We start from the raw sequence: 25,785 nt of genomic DNA, 5'->3' as shown, positions 1-25,785 counted from the left end.
TTAGTATTATTATTATTAATTCATATGATCCTATTTGTTTCTTTATATAGAGTAAGACAGCGTACCCTGGTAGATAAGACCCTAAGCTCAGGGCAGGCATTTAGCCTAGTCATTAAGACGCTGGTTAAGATACCTGTGCCCCACGCCCCAGTGCCTGGGTTTGTTCAGTACCTGGCTCTGGCTCCTGATTCCAGCTTCCTGCTAACGCAAACCCTGGGAGGCAGCAGGTGACAGCTCATGGAGTTGTGTTCCTGTCACTCACATGGGAGGCCCAGACTGAGTTCCTGACTCAATCCTGGCTGTTGCAGGCGTCTGGAGAGTAAACCAGTGAATGGGAGCGCTCTATTTATGTATCCATCTGTCTCTCTCTCTCGCTCAAATAAAAGTTCTTCTTCTTTTTTTTTTTTTTTTTTGACAGGCAGAGTGGACAGTGAGAGAGAGACAGAGAGAAAGGTCTTCCTTTTGCCGTTGGTTCACCCTCCAATGGCCGCCGCGGTAGCGCGCTGCGGCCGGCGCACCGTGCTGTTCCGATGGCAGGAGCCAGGTGCTTCTTCTGGTCTCCCATGGGGTGCAGGGCCCAAACACTTGGGCCATCCTCCACTGCACTCCCTGGCCACAGCAGAGAGCTGGCCTGGAAGAGGGGCAACCGGGACAGGATTGGTGCCCCGACCGGGACTAGAACCCGGTGTGCCGGCGCCGCAAGGTGGAGGATTAGCCTGTTGAGCCACGGCGCCGGCCATCAAATAAAAGTTCTTAAAGGAAAAAGAAAGAAAAAAAGGGCCATGAGCTCTTAGTCGTGACCTCTGGGTCCAAGTGCCAGTTTTGCACTTCCTGTGTTCACCTCGGCGAGTCACTCCCCTGACTGCTTGATTTTCCTCTCGGTGAAGGGAGGGTAACAATAGTACCTACCTCACTGGGTTGGGCTAGAAGCATTCAGATAACAATAAAATAAGTTAGGACATGTTGACCACACTGTAATGTTAATTTGGTATATATAACAGCTAAAAACGTCCATATATGAGGGAATCTCATTAACTTGTTGGACTACTGTATGGTTTGACATTAAAACTCATACCAAAAAAAGGTAAGACAAAATTAGTGTACTCTGGAGCCAGCGCCATGGCTCACTTGGCTAATCCTCCACCTGCAGAGCTGGCATTCCATATGGGCGCCGGGTTCTAGGTCCGGCTGCTCCTCTTCCAGTCCAGCTCTCTGCTGTGGCCCGGGAGTGCAGTGGAGGATGGCCCAAGTGCTTGGACCCCTGCACCCGCATGGAAGACCAGGAGGAAGCGCCTGGCTCCTGGCTTCGGATCGGTGCAGCGCGCTGGCCGTAGTGGCCATTTGGGGGGTGAACCAATGGAAGGAAGACCTTTCTCTCTGTCTCTCTCGCTAACTCTGTCAAATAAAAATGAAATAAAATAAATTAGTGTACTCTGAAAAAATTTATTTTTAATTTAAAGAAATACTCATATAATGTAGAAGTATATAAAAATGAAAATGATTACAGTGTTAACTATTTTTCTCTTTTTTATTCCTCTTTTCACACACCATCTTTCATTTAGCCATGTAACATGCATTTCAGACTAATTTATCTCAGAGAACCTTAACATGGAAAACTTTTTTAACCTCCATTATTGGAACACTATAGATAGAACATAAGAATTCTGTTTAAAGAAAAAAAATGTGATTAGTTCTGGGGAGAGGAATTGGGGAAATGGAATGTGGAGGAACTTTGCTTTATGTCTTACATCCTACTAATTTGATCATTAAAATATGTTTAGGTATACATTACTTTATAATTAAAAATAATAGCTTAAGCAAAAAATTCTTTGGACTGTTTCAAATTTGGATTTCGAAAATATTTGCACAGTGACTTAAGCTGGTGTATGTAGCACAGTGAGTTAAACTGCTACTTGTGATGCCAGCATTCCATATCAGAGTGAGGTCAAGTCCAGGCTACTCTGCTTCCAGTTTAGCTTCCTGCTAATGCACCTGGGAGGTAGCAGAAGATGGCCCAAGGACTTGGGTCCCCACTATCCCTGAGGGAGACCCAGATGGAGTTCCTGCTCCTGGTTTCTGCCCAGCCAGCCCTGGCTGTTGTGGGCATTTGGGAAGGAAACCAGTGGATGGAAGATATTTTTCTCTCTTACTCTGCCTTTCAAATAAATAAATATGGGCCAGCATTGTGCTGTATTGGGTAAAACTGCCACCTGCAATGCCGGCATCTCATATGGGCACTGGTTCATGTCCTGGATGCTGCACTTCTGATCCAGCTCCCTGCTGTTGACCTGGGAAAGCCTCAGAAAATGGCCCAAGTACTTGGGCCCCTGCCAGCCACAGAGGAGACCAAGATGAAGCTCCTGGCTTCGGCCTGGCTCAGTGCTACCACTGCGGCCATCTGGGGAATGAACCAGCAAATGGACAATCTTTATCTTTGTCTCTTTCTCCCTCTCTATAACTCTTTCAAAATAAATGAATAAATCTTTTTAAAAAATAACTAAAAATAGGTAAATAAACAGTCACAGTCATAGCTCAAACTCAGAATTGTGATGATGGCTTGTGTGATTTTTTTTTTAAAGAGGCGCTGAACCGTAAAAATACTGTTGCTATATTTTTGTAGTTTTCTACTCAGCGTAATGCATAACTTGTCATTCTTCTTCATGTAGATGTATTTAGGGGTTTGGGATAATCTACCAGGTGTTGTGAAATGTCAAATGGAACAAGCGCTTCATGTTGATTTTGGAACTGAACTGGAACCTAGAAAAGAAATAGTGCTATTTGACAAGCCAACAAGGGGAACCACGGTGCAGAAATTCAAAGAAATGGTCTACAGTCTCTTTAAGGTAAGGATATCTCTTCACACGTTGCTAGTGGGACGCACACTGTTCCTAAGGCACTGGCGGGACCTCGTGCTAAAACACTGAAAAGCTGATATGCTTTGACCTCTATCAGGGTCTCCATCTTGGGAAAATAACTTTTAAAAAATACACATATTGAAAGATGTTTACTTTAACATTAATAGCAAAAAAAAATGTCCAGGTATGAGGGTTTCCTTAAATACCCAGACTGTAGAGTTTGATGTTAAAACTGATACAAAAAAGGGTGAGATACAGCGGTTGGCCTTTGCGGCGCAGCCTGTATCAGAATGCCAGCTCGTGTCTGGCTGCTCCGTTTCCAGTCCAACTGCCTGCTAATGTGCCTGGGAAAGCAGCCCATGATGGCTCATGTGCCGTCAACAGAGCCATGGCCAGGGGCCCAGGGAAACTGCATTCAGGTCTCCCATGTGGGTGGCAGGTACCGAAGTACTCGAGCCAACACCTCTATACCCCAAGGTGCATATTAGCCAGAAGCTGCGTTGGAAGTGGAGTCAGGACTCGGTCCCAGGCACTCTGATATAGAATGCAGGCATCCCAAGCGGCATCTTAACTGCTGTGCCAAATGCCCTTCCCTTCTAATTTGCTTATGAAACATCATAAGTATTTGGAGATACAACCCGTTACATTTTAGCAAGACTATTGCCAGGATGGGACAGGTGTGTGGCATAGTGGTTATTAACTTGCCACTTGGGATGCCCAAACCCCATATTGGAGTGCTTTGAATCCAGCTTCCTACTAATGTGCACCCTGGAGACAGCAGATTCACTCAGCTACTTAGGTCCCTGCCACCCATGTGCAAGACCTAGCTGGAGTTCTGGGCCCCTGACTTTGGCCTGGCCCAACCCTGGCCATTGGCACGCATCTGGGGAGTGAGCTATCAGGTGGGCACCCCTGTCCTTCACAGGAAAGGTTACTAGCATGACCATAATGCTCACATAGGAAGTTTAGTGATGGGGAATCAGTTTTTTATTCCTTCTGTATAATTCTTGACAGGCAAAGTTGGGTGACCAAGGAAACCTCTCCGAACTGGTTAACCTCATCCTGACGGTGGCTGATGGAGACAAAGATGGCCAGGTTTCCCTGGGAGAAGCAAAGTCAGCGTGGGCTCTTCTTCAGCTCAATGAATTTCTTCTCATGGTGATCCTTCAAGACAAAGAACACACCCCCAAGCTAATGGGATTCTGTGGTGATCTCTACGTGATGGAAAGTGTTGAATACACCTCTCTTTATGGAATAAGTCTTCCCTGGGTCATTGAACTTTTTATTCCATCTGGGTTCAGAAGAAGTATGGACCAGTTGTTCACACCATCATGGCCTAGAAAGGCTAAAATAGCCATAGGACTTCTAGAATTTGTGGAAGATGTTTTCCATGGCCCCTATGGAAACTTCCTCATGTGTGATACTAGTGCCAAAAACCTAGGATATAATGAGAAGTATGATCTGAAAATGGTAGATATGAGAAAAATCGTGCCAGAGACAAACCTGAAGGAACTGATTAAGGATCGTCACTGTGAGTCTGATTTGGACTGTGTCTACGGCACGGATTGCAGAACTAGCTGTGATCAGAGTACAATGAAGTGTACTTCCGAAGTAATACAGCCAAACCTGGCAAAAGCCTGTCAGTTGCTCAAAGACTACCTACTGCGTGGTGCTCCCAGCGAAATCCGAGAAGAATTAGAAAAACAGCTTTATTCTTGTATTGCTCTCAAAGTCACAGCAAATCAGATGGAAATGGAACATTCTTTGATACTAAATAACCTAAAAACATTATTATGGAAGAAAATTTCCTACACAAATGACTCTTAGTTCATTTGGACATTGTTGCCATTGTAGGAACACCACTTCTGAACAATTTTGAGCATTTAAAAAATAATGGCTTCTAATTCAGAGATCACTTCCCCCAGGCTTAAGTGTCATCTTAAATACATGCAATTACTGAAGGGCAGGAGGTGTAGGACCGATAGGTCCAGATTGCATTCCTACCCCATTTAGAAGCCCTGTTACATTTCCCAAATACATTCACTGTGTTAACTATTGACTAATGACTGAAATAATGCTGTGAAAAGCCTCATTCCATAAACATCAAGTGTTTTGTAGACTTATTAGCCAAATTACCATTGCTGGAAATATTTGCATTGAAGCTGCTGTTTTAAAAAGATTTATACATAAACGTACTAATGTCTTAGCATGGTAAAATTTGCACATTAACTGAAGTTTAAGACTGCGAAGCAGGTAAATTAAAATTACTCCTTTACAAACAGATGTTGGGTTAATAGCATGGTTTATTGTAGAGTTACATTTTTAACCTCAGACATCCAATGTTTTATGTAAGCTTCAGATTGTTTCCATGACTTTTAGCTCAAGATTTTTGTGGCTGAAATGCACACTTCTAATTATCCTATTTGAAGGCTCTGTCCTGTTATCAACCAGCTGACTGAGCCCTTAAAAACTAACCTCATATGATCAGCCCAGTTCAGATCCACATATTCTGAGCTAGGGTATTTGTAACTCTAGGGACAAGACTGAAGTCCCAGGAGACTCCTAGATATCTCTCTCTCAACAGCATTTCCTGTGGGCCAAAGGGCTATTTCTCAAATTGGCATGTAAATTTACTCATCAAACATTACCACCAGTGATAAGTTTAATACTTGTTCCTCTCATGTCATTTTCCCATGTAAATTCAGGCCCTGGCATGTACCTTTCAACATCTTCACAAAATACAACTCCTTTTGGAGAGGTCTCACCTGGTTCAATATAATGTGTTAAGTCTATGTGACCTTCATCAGACAATTTTCTCAAAATATAAAGCCATGGATTACCACCAGTTTTGTATGCTTTAGGTTTGTATACTTTGAGGGTACTTTTTCTTCCCACTAACCATCTGGTTGTAATAAATGGATGGAAGTAACATTTCCAAATGATCGATCGCTGGTTTGTTGCTTGCCAGATTTTAGCAAGAGCTGCACTTCAAAAAACCTGAGGCGGTAACTCCTGTCAGGGAGACTAGAAGCCCAAGAAACGGGTGTCAACTTTACTGGAGCCAACATGCCAGGTTTTTTTCTAGAAAAACCTGTACTTGTTTCCTGGAGCAAACTGTCAACTCCTCTGCTTTTAAATGCACTTCAGGGTGTCTCCTACAGTTTCATAACAAGAGCTCAACACAAAATAGCTGCTTGGTCAATAAGTTTATTGTCTTTATCAGAAAAATCTTCATAGAAAATTGTTTGGTTTAGCTCTCAGCAGCCCGCTCCTGAGCTCTGAGGAAGCTTGCTTTCTTTTGAGCTACCCGATCTTTCTTCTGGGCAAGGGACATTTTGGGACGGTTCCACCTAAAAAACAAAGTAGAAGTAAGAAAAAGTTAGGTATATATATATTAAATCTATGGCAAAAAGGACACAATATTTAATTTCAACTGAAAATGACAAATTTCATTATCAGATGAAAGCTAAATAATCCAAGTTCTAATATTTATCCTTGTTTATGATCTTTAACTTTCTGAAACCCCAGCTCCTGTTGGCCTATTAACACATGGCCAATCAAATAAGACTTGTAGGTATAGTGCTCAGATGTTCGTTAAGTATCATATTTTATTCCATCCAAAAACCAAAACAGGAAAGATCAACAAAAAGTAACTATTTTCTTTAGGTAGCCAGTAAAAGTGCAGTAGCTGGTACTTGCACTGTACTGGGATAGAATGGGCCACCTCAGCAGCTTCTGAGGTGAAAACATTTCTATCACCACAGTTACTTTAGCAAACCTGGTTCCCTTTGCTTCTGCCACATCATGCAGAGCCAGTGATCGAGTTTGCACATTACTGAGAATCTGACCCACAAGAGGAAATAAGGCAGGAACTACTCTCAAACGCATTCTCTTGAAAACATGACAATAAGACACATACCTCTTCTTTTTAACTTCTCTCTTGGGCTTCTTCTCATACACTGGATTCTCTCGTATAGCCGCGTGGGCTTTCTTATACATCTCCTCCATCTGAAACAAAGGAAAGCAAACAGTACTTGGTTTCTTCATATGCCCTACATTAATGTACAGTATTCTACTACATGTCCTATTTTGTCCTTCCCTAAGCCGGATTCCCAATTTGTACCTTATGCAATGTAAATTATCTTATTCAAGAAAAATCTGTATGTATGTTTCTGAGGAACTCAACTATTCAAGTCACTCTAAAGGAAACTTATTTCTGCAAAAACACGTATTGAGCTCCTCATTAAGAATAACAAAAACTTTCTAAATTCTTTCACTTGGTGCCGGCGCTGTGGCGCAGCAGGTTAATGCCCTAGCCTGAAGCACTGGCATCCCATATGGGCACCAGTTCTAGTCCCGGCTGCTCCACTTCCAATCCAGCTCTCTGCTGTGGCCTGGGATAGCAGTAGAAGATGGCCCAGGTGCTTGGGCCCCTGAACCCACGTGGGAGACCCAGAGGAAGCTCCTGGCTTCGGATCAGCAGAGCTCCAGCTGTTGTAGCCATCTGGGGAGTGAACCAGCAAATGGAAGACCTCTCTCTGTTAACTATTTCAAATAAATAAAATAAATTTTAAAAAAAAAATCCTTTCACTCAGTGAGGATACATGCTAATATAACAACTGCCAAAACCACTTGGCCCACATACTCCCTGCTAGAGGCCTTGGAAAAGCAGCAAGATCACCGAAGTGTTTGGGCCCCTGACACCTATGTGGGAGACCCTGAAGAAGCTCCTGGTTCCTGGCGCCTACGTGGCCTAGCCAAAGCCACTGCAGCCATCTGGGGAGTGAACCAGCAAGATGGAAGATCTGTCTCTGTGTAACTCTGATTTCCGAATAAATAAAAAATAAAAAGCTTAAAAAAAATTACTCAATCACTGTGGAGATGTGATCATGCATCTACGTAAAGCCCAGCAAAGGGGACCAGTACTGTAGTATAGCAGGTAAAGCCACTGCCTGCAGCACCAGCATCCCATACGAGCGCTGGTTTGAGTCCCGGCTGCTCCACTTATAATCCAGCTCCCTGCTAATGGGCCTGGGAAAGCAACAAAGGATAGCCTAAGTTCTTGGGCCCCTATACCCATGTGGAAGACCCAGAAGCCAAGCCTGACTGTTAAGGCCATTTAGGGAATAAGCCAGCAGATGGAAGATATCTCCCTGCAACTCTTTCAAATAAAACAGAGCTTAAAAAAAGCTTAGCAAAGGTTAAACAATGTAAAAATTTCACTGCATTTATGACTTTACCTACATTTCTTTTAAAAGTTAACCTATCTCTTTTAGCACTCTATCATAACTACCCACTGCATTTAATAAACCATGACTTCAAGTAGCCATTTCCCTCCAAGGGAAACACAACTATGTATGCATGTGATCCAGTGAATCTAGGTAAAGACCACTTCAGATGACTGCAGAGGATGTTAACAGGTACACAGGAAGAAACAGGCCATGGCAGATAGTATCCAGTGAGAAACTACAGTAGCCAAAGAGCAGTCTACCTTTCCTATAGCCTAAGGGAGGCATTAAGAAATAAACAACTAAGGGGCTGGCAAGTAGGTAAAGCCTCTGCCTGCAATGCTGGCATCACATATGGGTGCCAGTTCAAATCCTGGCTGCTCCACTTCTGATCCAGCTCTGTTATGGCCTGGGAAAGCAGTAGAAGATGGCTCAAGTGCTGGGCCCCTGCACCTGCGTGGAAGACCTAGAAGAAGCTCCTAGCTTCGGACTGGCCCAGCTCCAGCAGTTGTGGCCAGTGGATGGAAGACCTCTCCCTCTCTTTAACTCTGCCTTTCAAAAAAAAAAAAAACCTACAAGCATAAATTGGGAGTTTGAAACATTACTGATAGAAAATTACTCTTAATTCTTTTCCTATCTCAAAAAGTCAAGCTATGGGGCTGGCACTGTGGCATAGCAGGTAAAGCGCCTGCAGTGCCAGCATCCTATACGGGTGCTAGTTTTGTGTCCCAGCTGCTCCACTTCCCATCCAGTTCTCTGCTATGGCCTGGAAAGCAGCAGCAGATGGCCCAGGTACTTGGGCCCCTGCACCTGCGTGGGAGACCTGGATGAAGCTCCTGGCTTTGGATCGGCCCAGCTCCAGCCATTACGACCATCATCTGGGGAGTGAACCAGCAGATAGAAGACCTATCTCCCTCTGTAACCCCACCTTCCAAATAAAATAAAACGCTAAAAAAAAAAAAAAAAAAAAAAAAGTCAAGCTCTGTGTTTATTCAGACTGCATTTACAAATAAAGTGATCTCTTCCCATTTATGACTCTTTAAACCTGATAGCCAAAGCTATGCCAAAACAGAAACCACTATACACCAACAGAAAAGAACCTAGCAAAACAATTACTTAACACATCATCTACTTAAATTTATGAAAGATTTATAATAATGTGATTTGTGTTCTACATTTTCACTGTAATTTCAAAACAATACCATCACCTTCAGTTACTCTGCTCTCAACAGAGGTGGCCCCTGAGGGTTAGATTTAGTCCTGGTAAACATCCAGTGTCAAACACAATCAAGAAACCATGCGCCCTCTGTGCATGTGCCGTCAGGCAGAGTGCTGGAATCTGTAGCTCCCTTTCTGTGTGCATGTCTGAGCTATTTAGAAAGCCACAACATAGCACCTGTTTGCTATAAAGAACTTTCCTCCCCTTTAGCCTCAAAATCAGTGCAATTTAGTTCTAATCTAGCATTTGAAATCAAGCAAAGCAGAACACATCTGACGCCAGGAATGACTTCTATAAAGAGAACAGCCAAAGTATCAAAGGTGGCACCGGGAGCTGGAGCCTACGATTCCTGGAACAGGTCAATTCCAGCACATTACCTACACTATCTTATCTGACTTGTTAATCCACTCTAACTTCATTTTAAACCAAGGGCAGCTCACAGGACTATTTACCTATGAACCCACCTAACAATGTAAGCAGTAAACCTGTTCCTATAAATTAACCAAAAAAGCCATTTTTAGGTAAATTTTTTACCATGTCTGGAGTCACATTGTTCTTTATGTACTGAGAGAATTGTTTCTTGTAAGCATCTTCATCTTCTTCCATTAGGTAACGCATGTAATCTGCAACATTCTGCCCCATAATGTGCTTCCGATGTACTTCTGCGTTAAACTCCTTGCTTTCAGAATCGTAACCAGGGAATCGTTTGGTACTAAAATAAAGTTTTGCACATTTTAGTATACATTGATTAAAGCTAGCTCATTGCAGGAATTCACATCAGCAGCTGCCATCAGTCCCGTCTTGAAACAACTGTTGCATCATATGCAACCAAAGGACCAACTACTGACTGCTCAGCGAGTGGGATATCATCATTCAGCAGCTCATCTCCGAATTCCAGTTAGAAAAGAAATTCACAGCACAAACACCTTTAAAATCCACCACAATGGCTTTCTACCACTGCGGAGGCAAGGTCTCCTGAACAGCAGCATCATAAAGCGTCTCTAAACTCAGCCCATTTCTCAGTGGTACCTAAAGGTACGTGGCCTGAGTGATTGTCTGTCCAAGACCACAGGTAGCAAAATGGTCAAGTGAGTGTTCTTAGAACATTTAAGACCTGCCTACCTTCTTTCTAACAGCAGGAATTTACAATGTAGGCTGATTTTGACCATTATAGGCAGTAAATGAGAAAACACGCAAAAACATTTACCGAGTACCTTGCAAGAAATTTAACAAGGTCTCAAAAAGAACCCCCATTTCATACACTGTAAAACTAAAATTCTAACTAGGTTACATTTCAGGCTTACTACAAATAAATATTGTTTAAAACTATTTTTGATTGTTACATAGTCACCTATAAAAGCATCCTAAAGAAGTGAATAATCCAGCTTCCTACTAATATGCACCCTGGGAAGAAACAGAGGATGGCTCAGTGCTTCAGCACTTGCCACCCTTGTGGGACGACCTGGATGGAGTTCCAGGCTCCTGGCTTCAGCCTAGGCCAGCTCCAGCTGCTGCAGGCATTTGGAGAGTGAACCAGTGGATGGAGGATCTCACTCTGCCTTTCAAACAAATCTTTTTAAAAAAAGTTAATAATAATTCAAACCAGACGAACTACAAATAAAATAACCTCAACTTCCAAGAACGGCCTGCAATCTTATTTCAGTCCTAAGCTTAGAAATTTTTCGTAAGCTTTCTTAAAATCTTTTATTCTAGGACCCACACTCTTCTGTAGTACAGTAAATTATTCTGAATGAAAAAATGTACAGAGCTCCAGGAGGATGGAGCCACTCATTTTTAACAAAAATTAAGTCAAATGCAAAAAGTAGTGGTCTTGGGACTGGCACTGTGGCGTAGTGGGCTAAGCCTCTGCCTTTGGTGCCGGTATCCCACATGGGTGCCAGTTCGAGTCCAGGCTGCTCCTCTTCTGATCCAGCTCTCTACTATGGCCTGGAAAAGCAACAGAAGATGGCCCAAGTGCTTGGGTCCCTGCACCTGCATGGGAGACCCATAAGAAGCTCCTAGCTCCTGGGTTTGGATCAGCCCAGCTCTAGCCATTTCGGCTATTTGGGGAGTGAAATAGCAGGTGGAAGATCTTTCTCTGTCCCTCTCTCAGTCTGTAACTCTACCTCTCAAGTAAATAAATAACATCTTAAAAAAAGTAGTGGTCTCTACTCTACCCTAGCTCCTCTTATTAGCTCCAAAACGTGGGACAAATCCCTCTACCTTGCGAGTCTCAGTCTATTTATAAAACGAGTTACAATTCTGTCCTCCTACCAGGCTCCTTTTGCAGAGTCCCTAGCCTCAAGCAGACATTCAGTGACAGCTACAGATAGGGAACTGCTGGAGTCAGGGCACTGAGATCTTGAATTCTAACGTTACCTGTGAGGGATGGACAAGCCTCCATCCACAGCTCCCTTCAGGGCTCCAAAAACTTTATTGCCAGTAGTAGTTCTGGCAAGGCCTGCATCTAAATAGCAGGTGAAGGCACCAGGTTGACCATCAATGCTTTCCACATTGTATTCATCTCCAGTCACCTCCACTTGGCCTTCATAGATCTTGTCCATGCCAAACCTATTGAGAAGCTATTAACAAAGAAGCCAATGTAAATACCTATTTGAATACATTCAACCACTCTTAAAATACTTCATGTTGTCATTATTTCAATGCCCAATTTGATCTTTAATACTTCATTTACTCAGGTAACCTCACATACTTGACTATAGTAATTTAACTACTAACTACTAAAGATCACATGAAGATTTATTTAACTTAATCTGAAAAAACTTTTCTGGGCGGGAGAGGGTCCTGGGCTGAAGGGGACATCTACTGTGGTTCTGCTCTTCGAATGCACTGTTACTCAGGGACACTCCTTTGCTGGTGCACAGTCACCTCGTGATGGTTGATGGTTTTACCACAGATAGTGCCTTTGCACCAAGCTGCTCTCACACACAATGATAACATCCCCTCCCTCCTTGCTCAAACATGTCTATAACCAATGAAGATACAGGTTCTCAACACTGATACATATTCTTTACAACTGCAAAAAACAAAGTCACATTTTTATGCCACACCTCCAATATGAAATGTTGCCAACTCAATGGAAAAGGATTAAAACAAAAGATCGTCTCATCAATGCCCACAACATCCCCCACCCCGTCCAAAGACACTGCTTCTCAACCATCACTATGCATATAAATCACTGTGGCAGCCTATCAAAATAGATCCTGAGGGTCTTATAGCCCCGTAAGTCTGCTTAAATTCATGCACGCTGGGACCAGCACTGTGATGTGGTGGGTAAAGCCGCAACCTGCAGAGCCGGAATCCCATATGGACCATGAGTCCTGGCTGCTCCACTTCCGATTCAGCTCCCAACTAATGCGCCTGGGAAAGCAGCGGAGGATGGCCCTGGCTCCGGACGTTGCGGCCAGTTGGGGGTTGTGAACCAGCAGATGGAAGATCTCTCTGGCACTCTGTAACTCTGCCTTTCAAATAAATAAATCTTTAAAATCCAAACAAACAAAAAGTTCATGTTCACTGACAGCCAGAGGAAGTACACCTCTAATTAAGTAGCCATCAATGTCTTTACAAATTCGTTAAAAAATTCCTTGTTAGCTCTAGCCACATTTTAAGAATTCAGCAGTGGCTAGTGGCTACCCCAGCTAGACGGCAAATTACAGATTCCATCAAGGCAGAAAATTCTATTGGACAGAGTTGATCTAGAAAACACCCACCAACAGGAAGAAAATAGGAAGAGATAACTGCTCCCCCAGATTATTGGAAAACACTGTATCAGCTGACTATGTATTTATAAAATCCTGCCTGCTGATGCCTTTGGAAGCCACAGCTGAAGGTGTCTTATCACACATGTGCAAACATCTTAATGTCAAACCACCCCACACAATGAGCGAACCCAAGACCTGTATCATCTTGTACATACCCTGCGAGCCAGCAGCAGGCCAGTACAATAGGCTGCAGCATAATTGGTCAGGCCAACTTTCACACCGTATTTTGGCAGTTCGTGTGCATAAGCTGCGCAGACTATCATATCCCCTTCTATACGGGCATAAGCAATCTACAGGAAGAGAAAAATCCATTCAGTCATCTGTTGCTTTCACCGTTTCATTACTTAAGTGCCTTTTTTCCCCAAGGATTAACAAAAGAAACAATTGGATGAACACAGCTCTGTATCACTTAATATTTGTCTCTGTGCAACCTACTGTAACTCATGACCTGGTCACTGAGACAGCAGTTAAATGTGAGGCAGTTTGCAAGGCTAAAGCTACCAACCAGACTTTGCATACCAGAATGTATTTGGAACTCGTTATGTGGTTCCTAACTTCTAACTGTAGAAGACTCTTCGCTGAGTTAGCTGGCGAATACAAAAGGCACTTTAAAAAGTCAGAGGACTACCCAATCATTTCAAACACCTTTTGAAAAGCTTAAAGTTCCAGGTGCCTCCTGAATCTGAGTATAAAGGTAGACATCGTGATTAACAAATTAATCTGCTCAGAGAATGGGTGTGCCTGCAAAGCTCCAGCCAACCTCAGGTAGAATTTTCCCCACAGAAGTCCAGAACTCTAGTTTAGCTGCCACTTGCTGAGTCTTTCACATGGGAGACATCTCTGCACATTTTAGTAAGAACTTCAAACAAGCATAAGTAAGAGCAATCTCATTTAACCCTCGTTACTACCTACCTCTTCAACAGTAAGTGGCATGTAAGGCCATATAGCAAGCATTAGGACTTAGTCCATGACATCCAATTATTCTACTGGAATTGGGATGGGCAGGAACCTTCTACCTGTCTCAAATTTATTCTTCCCACCCACACACACATAAAAACACAGGTTTCCTTCTCGAAGTCTCTTTTCTCCAAATTAGGAAATGAATAGAATTCAGTTGGCTCAGCATTTCCCAGCACAATCTCTAAAATACCAATCTTCCAAGCTCCAACTCCAGAGCTAATACTACTAACTCAAAGGAGGCACTGCACAGTGCTTCTAACCCTTAAAGCATGTTCTCTGCTCTCCCAACACAACTTCATGTGTAAAGGGGGTGGGTTTGCCATCCACTTGTCTAGAATGCAATTTACCTGACAAATGATATCTCTATTAGTTACACGAACTATCATCCTGTATTTGGGTGTGTTGTACTTATTTTTATCCTGGATCACCAAGCGTTTCCGAGCATAGTAATCAGTTTTACCCTCTGAAAAGAGAAAAAAATATTGTTTAGGAAAAATTTCTCACTGCAGATCGTTCTAATACTGTACATACGACACAGTGTCCTTACCTCGCCGTCTTCGAAACTTCACTTGGTATCTCTTAAAGTAGGCCTTGTTCTTGACAACTTTAACAAACCCCTTAAAGGAAAAAAAAAAAAAAGGTAAATGTTTTAGCTGGTGATACTTTTAAGTAAACAGGGCAACAAAGTATCACTTGAGCTTCCAGAGCCAGTCCAGACCCTCTGTCACCTTTTGTAGGCTCCACCTTCAAACCAGCTTTTTCTTCAATTGTCCATCTGTCAGAGTTGATGGTTTTAACATATATAAGGTGCAGGTACCAATTTGTCATACTCATTATGTAAGAGCACTCCCTAGTTGCTTTTCAGGGTTTTTAAATGTCTATTCAAAATTTTTGCACTGGTGTCCTTGCTAAAAAAAAAGCACTTTTCTAGGCAGCAGTCAATGGCACCAAACCTCAAGCTGAATTCTCCAAGTCCCACTTCGAACACCTAACTCTAGAAAGCTGCCTATTTCTCTCCCTTCCCACGGTTTTTCAAGAACTTAATTCACCTCCCGTAACACTCATGTAGACAACAGCACATTCAGCAGTTTTCCCCCTTAAATGCAGCACTCCATCCCATCTTAAAACTCCACCCCAACATTCATTAACAACTGGAGCCAGAGACGGACCAAATAGACAGCAGGGGCTACGCCAAACCGGGTTCCCTTCCGGAACCCAGGAACGCCAGGGTAGCCAAGCTCCACTGACAGTTTCGGCTTAAAAGCCACTTCCTCGGCCCACGGGGACAGACCTTCCGAAAAACTAGCCGGCAAGGACCCTTCCCCCGAAAACTCCCGAAGCAGGGGGTCGAGCCCGACCAGAGGATCCGGCAGCCCGCGCTTACTCCGCATCCCCCGGGCAGTCTACGGCCAATTCCACGCAACCCTCCCCGCCCAGCTTGCTGCCGGGACCCCCTCGGACGATCCAGCCCTACCCCCGCATCCTTACCTCTTCCCGGGATTCAGTACCCCAGCTCCCGGCTCCCCATCTTCGCCAACCCCTCCCCCCAAGCTCAGCTCAGCACTGGGCGGCAGCCATTAAGGCCACGCTGGGAGCCACAGGCAGGACCGGAGCAGAGCGGGTAATCTACCGCCATCCGACCCCTACGCCGCGCAGAATGGTCTCTCAGCTAGCGTTCGGGGAAGGAGAAGAAGCCCCCGTGCATCCGGCGCCTCAAGATCAAGATGCCCACTTACCATCCTGCGGAACAGAGACCCGCAAACGCGGCTCGACACAGACCTGCAGGCCCAGCAGCGCTACAGGGGGGGAAAAGGCCGTAGCTCGTGCGCAGGCGCAGTATGTAGCACTGACGATTACGCGAGCGACGTCCGGAAGAGGGCGGCTGCTGGCTGCTACCCGTGCGTCGTTTCTCCCCCTGCTGGCTGGAGGCTGAATACAAGCCTTGGTCTGGTCGCGACGACGACGCTACGGCGCTGGGTCCCGTCGCACCTAGTAGAGGAGCCACCGAGGGTGGACCGTGAGCAGGAACACGGCGGATTTCAAGTCTTTCACTTTGTTTGTTAGAACCTTTTTTTCATAACATGTTAATTTTGTAAACAGGACCCAAAAAAAAATTAAATAAAATGAATTTGCTCTGAAGCACTCTTTAGGACTATAAAATCCTGGACCACCTATCCCAGTCCAGAGGATACAGGTGCCTCTGGGTCCAGCAAGCTCTGCAGAGAATCCCAAGTCTGGGATCGGGGCCAGCGCCCTCCTTTCCCACGCACCTTCGAACGTGCTTCAGCCCACTACAGACTGTGAACTCGGCGGGTGGGCCCCGCCGTCTGGTGCACCTGTGGCTCTCCAGCACCTGGCGCAGTGCAGACACTGAGCAAGCGCTCGGTACTTGCTACACGGTAAGAGAACGACTGCCCTCTCTCTCCCAGGTCTCCTTTTCCTTCCATCGGCTGCCCTGATTCCTATCACCTGCATTCCTCTTCGCTTCTTCCACCAACAGAAAAGGACCTCAAGCGAGAATGTGTCTCACCCAACAGAGTTGCACAGGTGCTCTTGGGTATTAATGAAAATTGGGGGCCGGCGCCGTGGCTCACTTGGTTAATTCTCTGCCTGCGGCTCCGGCATCCCATATGGGCGCCGGGCTCTAGTCCCGGCTCCAGGCCAGCTCTCTGCTGTGGCCCGGGAGTGCAGTGGAGGATGGCCCAAGTGCTTGGGCCCTGCACCCACATGGGAGACCAGGAGGAAGCACCTGGCTTCTGGCTTCGGATCGGCACAGCGCCGGCCTGCGGCCATTTGGGGGGTGAACCAAAGGAAGGAAGACCTTTCTCTCTGTCTCTCTGTCTAACTCTGTCAAAGAAAAGAAAAGAAAATTCAGACAGTTGCATATCTCTCACCTCTACTGTATCAGACCCTGGGGGTTGGGGCTTTTAAAATTGGGCTTCAGTCATGTCAGGTGGTCTCAGGAGAGCAGAGATCAGCTCCTACTTTGTGTCCAGTAATGGATTTACTGGGCTCCACCAAGCAAAGAGGAAGCAGGAAACTGTCCTCGAGGTGAATTTTAACTCTATACCTCCCCCCCTGCAGTTTTGTAATTCTGCGTGTTGGGGGTGGGTATGCATGGGTTTAGTCCAGCAGGAAAGCCGCAGCTCACTGCTGGAGCTGAGATGGGGCTGCCCACCAAGATGACAAGGGTAAGCTCTGGAGAACTGCCCTGGAGCCCGTTGGAGTGGCGAGGCCAACAGCCTTTGATTCCAATGGTAATTTCTTATATACGGACAAATGAGGCTGGAGCCCGCTCTGGCCACAGTCACCCAGAGCTCCAGAGGAGAAATATTGAAACACTCCTCACGGGCACTGGCAGCTCAAGCTTTGCTGAACAACTTTGGAGAATATAAAGAAAGAGGCCCACAATGGGTATGTGTAGAAAATCGTTCAGTACCTCCATTTTTGTCTTTCAAATTATCAGCCTACCAAAAGTACCAGGTATCTTGACCAGGCCCTGTTTACACTGAGGGTGGAAGCATCAGGAAGGAAAGTCTGCCTGGACAGAGGCCCGCCCCGACATACGCATGTTTCAGGACAGAGTCCACATGGAGGGCCCTGTACCATTCATCTGAATGTTGGAAGCTAGGCAGCAGGGCCGGTGCTGTGACATAGTGGGCTAAGCCCCGACCTGCCGTGCCTCTATCTCATAGGGTTCAAGTCCCAGCTGCTCCTCTTCCTATCCAGCTCTCTGCTATGACCTGGCAAAGCAGTGGAAGATGGGCCAAGTCCTTGGGCCCCTGCACCTACATGCAAGATCCAGAAGAGGCTCCTGGCTCTTGGCTTCAGCTCAGCTCAGCTCCCACCATTACAGCCATTTGGGGAGTGAACCAGTGGAGGGAAGACTTCTCCCCCCCCCCTCTCTATAACTCTGCCTCTCAAATAAATAAATAAAATCTGTAAACTAACAAGTCATGAAATTAAACATGTTTTATCCTTTTTCTTACCTTATAAATCTATAACAAGAAAATAAAAGAATATGTGTACCCATTCCCCCTGGCTGAGCTGTCGGTGTGTGGCTAACTCAGCCAATGTAACTGGTGAAACCAGAGGCCCCAGGGGCCATGTCCTGTACCTTTGTCTCAGATCACCTTTATACAAGGGATAAAAGTTAAAAATCACCAGGGTTTAAAAAAAAAAAATCACCAGGGTTAAGTTCAACTCAGTTTGGCCTGAGGATGCCTCCACACATGAGCCCTGACGTCATGAACTGCCACCTAAGTTAGCAGGTGCACTGACTGACAGCCTGTTTCCTGGGTAGGCACTGGTAACAACGGTTGGGTCTCAGGCTGTCACAGCAGCTGAGCTCAGGCAGTCAGGCTGTCAACAGATTCAAATAAAGCCAAATGTCACGTTGTAGCCAATTAAGTAGTCTCTTATACCTCCCTTCTGTTTTCCATCCAAAAATACTGCCTGGCCACATTGCAATTCTTGAGTTATTTTGTTATTATTATTAAAGATTGATTTACTATTGGAAGGTCAGAGTTACAAATAGAGATAGACATCTTCCATCTGCTGGTTCATTACCCAGATGGCCACAACAGCCAGGGCTGGGCCGGCCTGAAGCCAAGAGTCAGGAGCTTAATCTGGGTCTCCCACATGAGTGGCAGGGACCCAAACATTTGGGCCATCTTCTCTGGATCAGAAGTGGAGCAGCCAAGACTTGAACCGGCACCCAAATGGGATGCTGGCATCGCAGGTGGCAGCTTTACCCGTTACACTACAACCCCAGCCCCAATTCTCAAATTCTTAGAACCTGTTCTGGTTCCAAAGGCTGCCCCATTTGTGATTCATTCTTGGCTCAAACTGTAAGTATTTTTTTTCAAAGATCGATTTATTTATTTGAAAGGCAGAATGAAACAGACAGAGACCAAGATACCTTTCATCCACTGTTTCACTCCCTAAATAATCAGAACAGCCAGGGCTGTGCCATGTTGAAACCAGAGCTGGGAGCTCCACCTGGGCCTCCCACGTGGGTGGCAGGAATCTAAGTACTTGAGCCATTATCTGCTACCTCTTGGGTGCACCAGCAGGCAGCTGGGTCAGAAGTAGAGGAGCCGTGACACAAACCATCCTCCTGACGTGAATGCAGGCATCCCCAGTGATGTCTTAACCTGACGCACCACAAGGCCTGCTCCAAGTTTTTCCTTTTAGTACTGGTAACAGGACAAAGCAGTGTTGTATGCCTCCTGATAGAATGCACTGAGAACACAGAAGCACTTCCTGCCAAATTTACATGAGCTAATCTAATACAGCAAAGCAAGACATAAACTAAACAAATCTAATCAGGATGAAACAGAAAATAAATCCAGATTTTAAAAACTCTTTTAAAAAAATTATTTATTTTTTGAGAGGCAGAGTTGCAGAGAGAGAGAGAGAGACAGTGAGAGAGACAGAGACAAAGAAAGGTCTTCCATCCACTAGTTCATTCCCCAAATCACTGCAACTGTCAGAGCTGGGCCCATCTGAAGCCAGGAGCTACTTCCTGGTCTCCTGTGTGGGTGCAGGGGCCAAAGCACTTAGGCCATGATCCGCTGTTTCTCATGCCAAAAGCAGAGAGCTGAATCGGAAAGGGAACAACCAAGACACAAACTGGCACCCATAAGGGATGCTGGCATTTCAGGCAGAGGCTTAACCTACTATGCTACAGTGCCGGCCCCTAGATTTTAACAATTCTATAAGATAACTCCTGCTTTCTTCTTCTTCTTCTTCTTTTTTTTGACAGGCAGAGTTAGACAGTGAGAGAGAGAGACAGAGAGAAAGGTCTTCCTTCCATTGGTTCACTCCCCAAATGGCTGCTACGGCCGGTGTTGCGCCTATCCGAAGCCAGGAGCCAGGTGCTTCTTTCTTTTCTCCCATGTGGGTGCAGAGCCCAAGCACTTGGGCCATCCTCCACTGCCTTCCCAGGCCACAGCAGAGAGCTGGCCTGGAAGAGGAGCAACTGGAACAGAATCCGGCACCCCAACTGGTACTAGAACCCGGAGTACCACCGGTGCCGCACGCAGAGGATTAGCCTAGTGAGCTGCGGCGCCAGCCTCCTGTGCATTCTTAAGAAGTGATGAGATTGTGAAAGATAAAGAAAAAGTAAACAAGTATTCCGAGTTGAAGGAGCAAAGTGACGGGACAATCATATGCAATGTATGATGTCAGATTGCATCCAGGACAAGAAAGAAGAGAGGAGGAGAGAAGGCTTTTTAGTTATTTTGTTCAAAGGACATTGTCAGAGCAATCAGTGAAATTTGAATGGCGTTTGTGGATTAAATGCCACTAATGAATCAGTGTTGATTTCAGATGTGATAGACACATCATAATTATGAGTGTGAGTTCTTGTTTTTAAGGAAACACATGCTGAAATATTTTGGAGAAATGGCCATTATTTCTGCAACTTTCAACAAATGGCTTAGGAAACAATCGAGACAGGTTAAGGGGCAGTTTGGCACAGTGGTAAAGACACTGCTTGGGAGACCAGCATCCCATTTCATTGTGCCGCTTCATATCAGAGTCCCAGCTACCCTGCCTCTGGTACAGCTCCCTGCTAATGCACCTGGGAAGGCAGAAGCTGATGGCCCAAGTGTTTGGGCCCTGCCACCCATGTGGGAGATGACAATAGAGCTCTTGATTCCTGGCTTCAGCCTGTCCCTGCAACCATTTGGGGAGAGAACCAGCAGATGGAAGATAGCACGCGCTCTCTCTCTCTTTCATTCTGCCTTTCAAATAAATAAATAAATCTTAACAAAAAAGACACTGCTTGGTACATCCATATCCCATATCGTAATATCCTGGGTTCAAGTACTGGCTCCACTTCCAATCCTAGCTTTCTGCTACCTGGGAGGTAGCAGTGATGTCTGCAGTACTTGGGCCCCTGAATCCACGTGGAAGACTGGGATTGAGTCCCAGGCCCCTGGCTTCCTTGTAGGCATTTGAAAAGTACACCAGTAATGGAAGATCTTTCTCTCCCTCCATCCCTCGCTCTCTGTCTTTCAAATAATTAAAAATCAGAGAGAGAGAGAGATTTGGGGGAGCATAGCTTTTATTATTTAAAATGAAAGTGAATTCAGCGCCATCAAACCTGTCAAACATCTGTTACAAGTAGAAAATACATCAGCAGCTCTCTCTGCTCGCCACCATTTGAGGGCACAGCGGAAGTCGGCAGCCTGCAACCTGGCAGAGAGCCCACGGCAAAACCCGCCTTGCTGGCACCACGTTCTCACACTGCCTGCCCCCGGAACCACTGTGAGAAGGCAGTTTCTGCTGTCTGTGACTCAGAGAGAGAGAGAGGGAAGTCGGCAGTCAGCAATGTTTACCTCTGGTGGTGATGGTCTGATGATGTAACACCAATACGTGGAACAATTTTGAAGGTGTTACCCATGTATTGTGATTTGAGGTGCATGCTGCCATAATCAACTGGTTCTGGACTGAAACCACCAACACTCATAATCACGATATAAAAAGTCACAATACGAAATTTCAGCCAGACAGAGGAATGGGGCGGAGCGATCTATTGCACAACATGGTGTCTGAAGTTATAACAATGGTTTATATTCTTGAAAATTGCTGAGAGTAGATTTTAAGCATTGTTACTGCAAGAAAATGACAAATATGTGAGATGGTGCATATGTGAATTAACTTAATTTAATCATCCTATAATTTGTATGTATTTCCAAATATGCTGTATATAATATATATAATACTTATCAACATTTATAAAGTATCATGTTACTTTCAAATGTTTTTCTTTGTGATCAGTTTTTGCTTTGCGTGAGTTTGTAGTTATACACTAAAGGGCAGCAAACAGAGTGAACTGCTTTACAGTTGGATCTACTTTATAGATGTATCCACTGGAAAAAATTCTTTAATACTTCAAGCCTGTATTTTTAATCTAGGAAAAAAATACCCAAAGAAAGAATAAACTTTGTTTATTTCTAAAAAATACATCTAAAGCTATGATTTTTTTTAATTTGAGAGGTAGAGAAAAGGGGAGTGGAGCAGAGAGCAGGCTCCCATCCATCCATGGTTCACTCCCCAAATGCCCAAAATGCCCAAAACAAAGTGGGGCTGAAACTGGGAAGCAGAAATTCAATCCAGGCTTCCCAGTAGGGTTACAGAACTCAATCACTTGGCCCATCAGGCTGCCTCCCCAGGTCTACCTTAGCTGAAAGCTAGAGTCAGGGGCCAGAGCCGGGAATCAAACCCAAATACTCTAAAGTGGTACACGGATATTGTAACCATTGTCTTGATCACTAAGCTAACTCCTTCCCATAAAACTACAGCTTTTAGTGGGACTGAAAGTCACCAAAAATATAAAAGGCAATTATAATTGAGCATGCCAGGTTGTTCTGTTGAAAGGTTAGTGATGTTTGTGTGATTGACAAGATAAAGACAGGGGCGGCAGTTGTGGTGTAGCTGGTGATGCTGCTGCCTGTGTTTTTCCTCTAACAGAAAGAAAAATTCCATTACTCAGATCCTTGTGTGCTCCAAAGTGGTGTCCATTTCAAATGTCAACAGCAGCACAAACCCTAAAACTCTTCATGGCATTCAGACACAATTGCCTTTTGTCTTGAGGACCCAGCACAAGAAAGGCAGAGTGGCCTTTGCCTGGGGCCTGGAGGGTGTTGATTACCAGGGCCAGTGCTTAGAGTTTCTAGTGAGAGCTGAGGGCCGAGTCCTAAGTGAAAGGGGTGTCTGTGGTCATAACACTGTTTCTGTTTTGAGTTCATTCTTTAATGCAGCGACTTTTCTGCGTGTTTGTGATATGCAGGGTTTCATAAAAGTCCAAGGCCAGAGCAAGCTTCCCTTTTGCCTGGCTCAAAGGGAGTACTTCTGGCAACTCCACATTCCCCAGAGACAACAGTCCCTGAAATGCCTGCCCTGCTCCCAGTTTTCCACTGCTGTGCTGGACTTGCTGCTTCCACTGATCTGTGGTTGATCGCAATGACTCGGGCTCGACTGCGGGGAGAAGTTGTGTGTAGAAAACAAAGGGAGCTTTGGGCTTCTATATATTAAAAATAACAAGCGTTTACTGAGAACTTGGTATGTGCCAGGGTCAATGCTAAGCATTTATTACATTATCTCATTTAATCCTTAAAACTAGTCTAGAAGATAATATCATTTTCCTCATTGTACAGTTGATAGGCCTATCACAGTGGAACACAGGCAGTATTCAGCAGTTTTCAGTTCTGAGACTGCCTTAAAACTGTGCTAAAAGAAGGAACTGGTACTCTGAAAATTTTCAAATGTGTGTATTTGACTTTGAACATATTTTTGTTTGACTGAATTGTGAACATTCTTTGGCTTGACCAGTTACAACTAGCTTTGTTTAAACATAAAGACAGGGGTGAGCATTTAGCTTGTGTTTAAGATGCCCAAGTGCCACCTTGGAGTACCTGGGCTTGATCCCAGCTCTGGCTCCTGCTTCCTGCTAGTACGGACCCTGGGGAACAACAACGATGGCTCAAGTAGCTGGGTTCCTGCCAACCACGTGGCCCAGCACAGCCCTTGTCCTAACCTGGTCCAGCTGTAGCCATTGCGGGTATTTGGAGAGATTCATTCTTTGTCTCTTTCTCTTTTACATTAATTACTTCATTTTAAAAATGAAGAAGAAACTACAACTAGTAAACGGTTATTTTCTAGGTCATCATGCTGAGCCTGAAGCATTATAATCCTTCAGAAAATGAAGATGTACAAAACTCTGTTCACTCAGACAAAGCCCATATTACTAGAAATAGGAGGAGTTCACTAAGTAGGCAGTTCTTAGGACAAATCTGGACAGTTAAACACCAATTTATCATATGGTTACTTAAAACTGTATGTAAAAGCTAAAACATTTAAATGATTTTGTAATACTTAGATGGTTCCCTAGAGGCCGGGTTTACAGCAAGTCATTAAGAAAAGTCTGAGCTTTGCTATGCTTTAGAGGCTAATGTTGCTTTAAGGACGGTTGTCATCACACTACTTGCCTGAAAAATCTCTTATTGCCACTAGATTGAGAAAGGGCAGAATAAGGAGAAAGAAGCAGCTGGGCAGGAATGTGTTCCATGATGGGAATCCTACTGGGAAGTAAATTTCTGTGTCTACATCTTTCCTATAATTATCCAAAGTAGCTACAGCCTTTTTTTTTTTTTTTTTAATTATTTGATTAGTTTTTAACAAATTCAATGCACTTTGCAGGTACAATTCTAGAAATATAATGATATTCCCTTCTTCCCTTCCTCCCTGCCCCCCCTTCCTGTTCTAATTTTGCCAATTCTTTCACGCTTAAAATATATGGCTAGGGGTGGGCATTGTGGCACAGTGAATTAAGCCTCCTTTTGGGGCACCTGCATTCCATAACAGCCAGCCAGTTCTAGTCCCACATTCTACTCTGTGCTTAGAATCTGGATTCCTGCTAATATGCTTGGAAGGCAGTGGATGATGGCCCACCTTGGAGTCCTACCACCCACATGGGAGATGCAGATGCAGTTCCTGGCTCCAGTCTGCTGTTGCGGGCATTTGGCAAATGAATCAGCAGATGGAAGATCTCTCTCTCTTCTCTCTTTTTCTCTAGCTCTGCCTTTCAAATAAATAAATAAATATTTAAAAATAACCAATCACTATTATATTCCCAGCATGCAGAACAGAGTTTGATGTGAAATGACTATTACGGCAAGCACACTACTATCTCTGATCATTTATTCTGCATATTCCATTTATCAATTTGTAACAATCTACCCCCCAATACAGAGGCTTTTAGAATGAAAATGTATTCATTTATTTTGCACAGGAATCAGCAGCTTGGCAGGACTCACTTTGCAAGTGTACCTCTCCCCCATTCAGTGTCAGCTGAAGCAGCTCAACTGGGGTCAACAGGCCCCACATTCAAGATGGCTCATTCCCATGGCTGCAAGTGGGAGCTTGCTCTTGGTTAGGAGCATGGTTCCTCTCTGCATAGGCCTGTCTGTGACTTCCAGGGCTTCCTAAAAGAATGAATGGCTAGGTTCCAAGGTGGAGTTTCTAAGAGAACAACGTAGAAGAGCCTGGCATACAATGACTTCCACAGTACTGTGTTGGTTCAAGTCATCAAAAAGACCCACTCGAGAGGACAGACAAGGATTTCCCTTCCCAATGGGAGCAGTTGGATGATTCTGGAAGGGCAGGCAGAATGGGTTTATTGTAGCCCTCTTTGAGAAATATAATCTGCTGAGCCAATTAATTTATTGATAAACTGTAAAATAATGTTAGTAAAATACATCAGTACGTATGCAACTATGTTACCTAATAAATTAGCCTCATGTTAGAAGGTTGTGCTTAAAGAGCAGGTGGCTAGCCTAGTGGCTAACATGCTTGCCCCACATCACAGTGTTTGATTTTGAGTCCCAGCTCTAGCTCCTGATTTCAGCTTCCTGCCAGTGTAGACCCCAGGAGGCAGCAGGTGATTAGTCAGCTAGTCCGATTTCTGTCACCCACATGATGGACCCAGCCCCAGCCATTGTGGGCATTTTAGGAGTGAACCAGCAGGTGGCAGCGCTCTCTCTCGCTCTCGCTCGCTCACTCGCTCTCTCATTGCACACGCACGCTCTCTCTCTTTCTCTCTCTGTGTCTCTATCCTTCAAATAGATTTAAAAAAAATTTTTTTTAAGTTATGCCTACAGGAACTCAGGGGAAAAATCCAATTTCTCTCTGTACTTTACTTCTGTTACTGGTTCCTTTGGTCCTTCTCCAGC

At 44.6% G+C, this 25,785-nt stretch overlaps 2 protein-coding genes and 2 non-coding genes across 5 annotated transcripts in view; 1 reads left to right on the top strand and 3 right to left on the bottom strand.

Annotated features, from left to right (window-relative positions):
• The window catches only part of DIPK1A (divergent protein kinase domain 1A), a 107,455-nt gene extending 101,693 nt beyond the window's left edge, over positions 1-5,762 (top strand). The window contains exons 4-5 of the mRNA XM_062191742.1: positions 2,667-2,843; positions 3,870-5,762. Coding sequence (XP_062047726.1) covers positions 2,667-2,843; positions 3,870-4,682 — 990 coding nt within the window. The 3' untranslated portion in view covers positions 4,683-5,762. The remainder of the gene's footprint in view (positions 1-2,666; positions 2,844-3,869) is intronic.
• A 284-nt stretch (positions 5,763-6,046) lies between these two features.
• Positions 6,047-15,889, bottom strand: RPL5 (ribosomal protein L5). Of its 2 annotated transcripts, none has more exons than XM_062191743.1 (8): positions 15,781-15,889; positions 14,592-14,661; positions 14,392-14,507; positions 13,240-13,374; positions 11,682-11,884; positions 9,837-10,014; positions 6,775-6,863; positions 6,047-6,205 (listed from the first exon to the last, which is right to left on the bottom strand). In XM_062191743.1, the coding sequence occupies exons 1-8, from the start codon at positions 15,781-15,783 to the stop codon at positions 6,106-6,108; spliced, it is 894 nt and encodes a 297-aa protein (XP_062047727.1). In that variant the 5' UTR covers positions 15,784-15,889; the 3' UTR covers positions 6,047-6,105. The 2 variants fall into 2 exon arrangements, with proteins under 2 accessions (XP_062047727.1, XP_062047728.1); XM_062191744.1 differs by having other exon boundaries at positions 9,840-10,014.
• LOC133761300 (small nucleolar RNA SNORA66) lies at positions 6,554-6,686 on the bottom strand. Its single transcript, XR_009866104.1, has one exon. It is a non-coding gene; the product is annotated as a small nucleolar RNA SNORA66 (small nucleolar RNA).
• On the bottom strand, positions 10,086-10,180 carry LOC133761292 (small nucleolar RNA SNORD21). Its single transcript, XR_009866095.1, has one exon. It is a non-coding gene; the product is annotated as a small nucleolar RNA SNORD21 (small nucleolar RNA).
• Positions 15,890-25,785: the final 9,896 nt, after the last annotated feature.

The sequence above is a fragment of the Lepus europaeus genome, chromosome 5, assembly GCF_033115175.1.
Source record: "Lepus europaeus isolate LE1 chromosome 5, mLepTim1.pri, whole genome shotgun sequence".
Lineage (NCBI taxonomy): Eukaryota > Metazoa > Chordata > Mammalia > Lagomorpha > Leporidae > Lepus > Lepus europaeus.
Note: the sequence above shows the minus strand (reverse complement) of the source record. Positions and strands in the feature narration are given on the sequence as shown.

Excerpts from the sequence above, each read along its gene's own strand:
- RPL5 (XM_062191743.1), bottom strand. Across the intron at positions 11,885-13,239 it reads GCCTGCTGCTGGCTCGCAGG|CTTCTCAATAGGTTTGGCAT; the intron begins GTATGTACAAGA and ends CTTTGTTAATAG. Across the intron at positions 6,864-9,836 it reads ACAATGTGACTCCAGACATG|ATGGAGGAGATGTATAAGAA; the intron begins GTAAAAAATTTA and ends CCTTTGTTTCAG.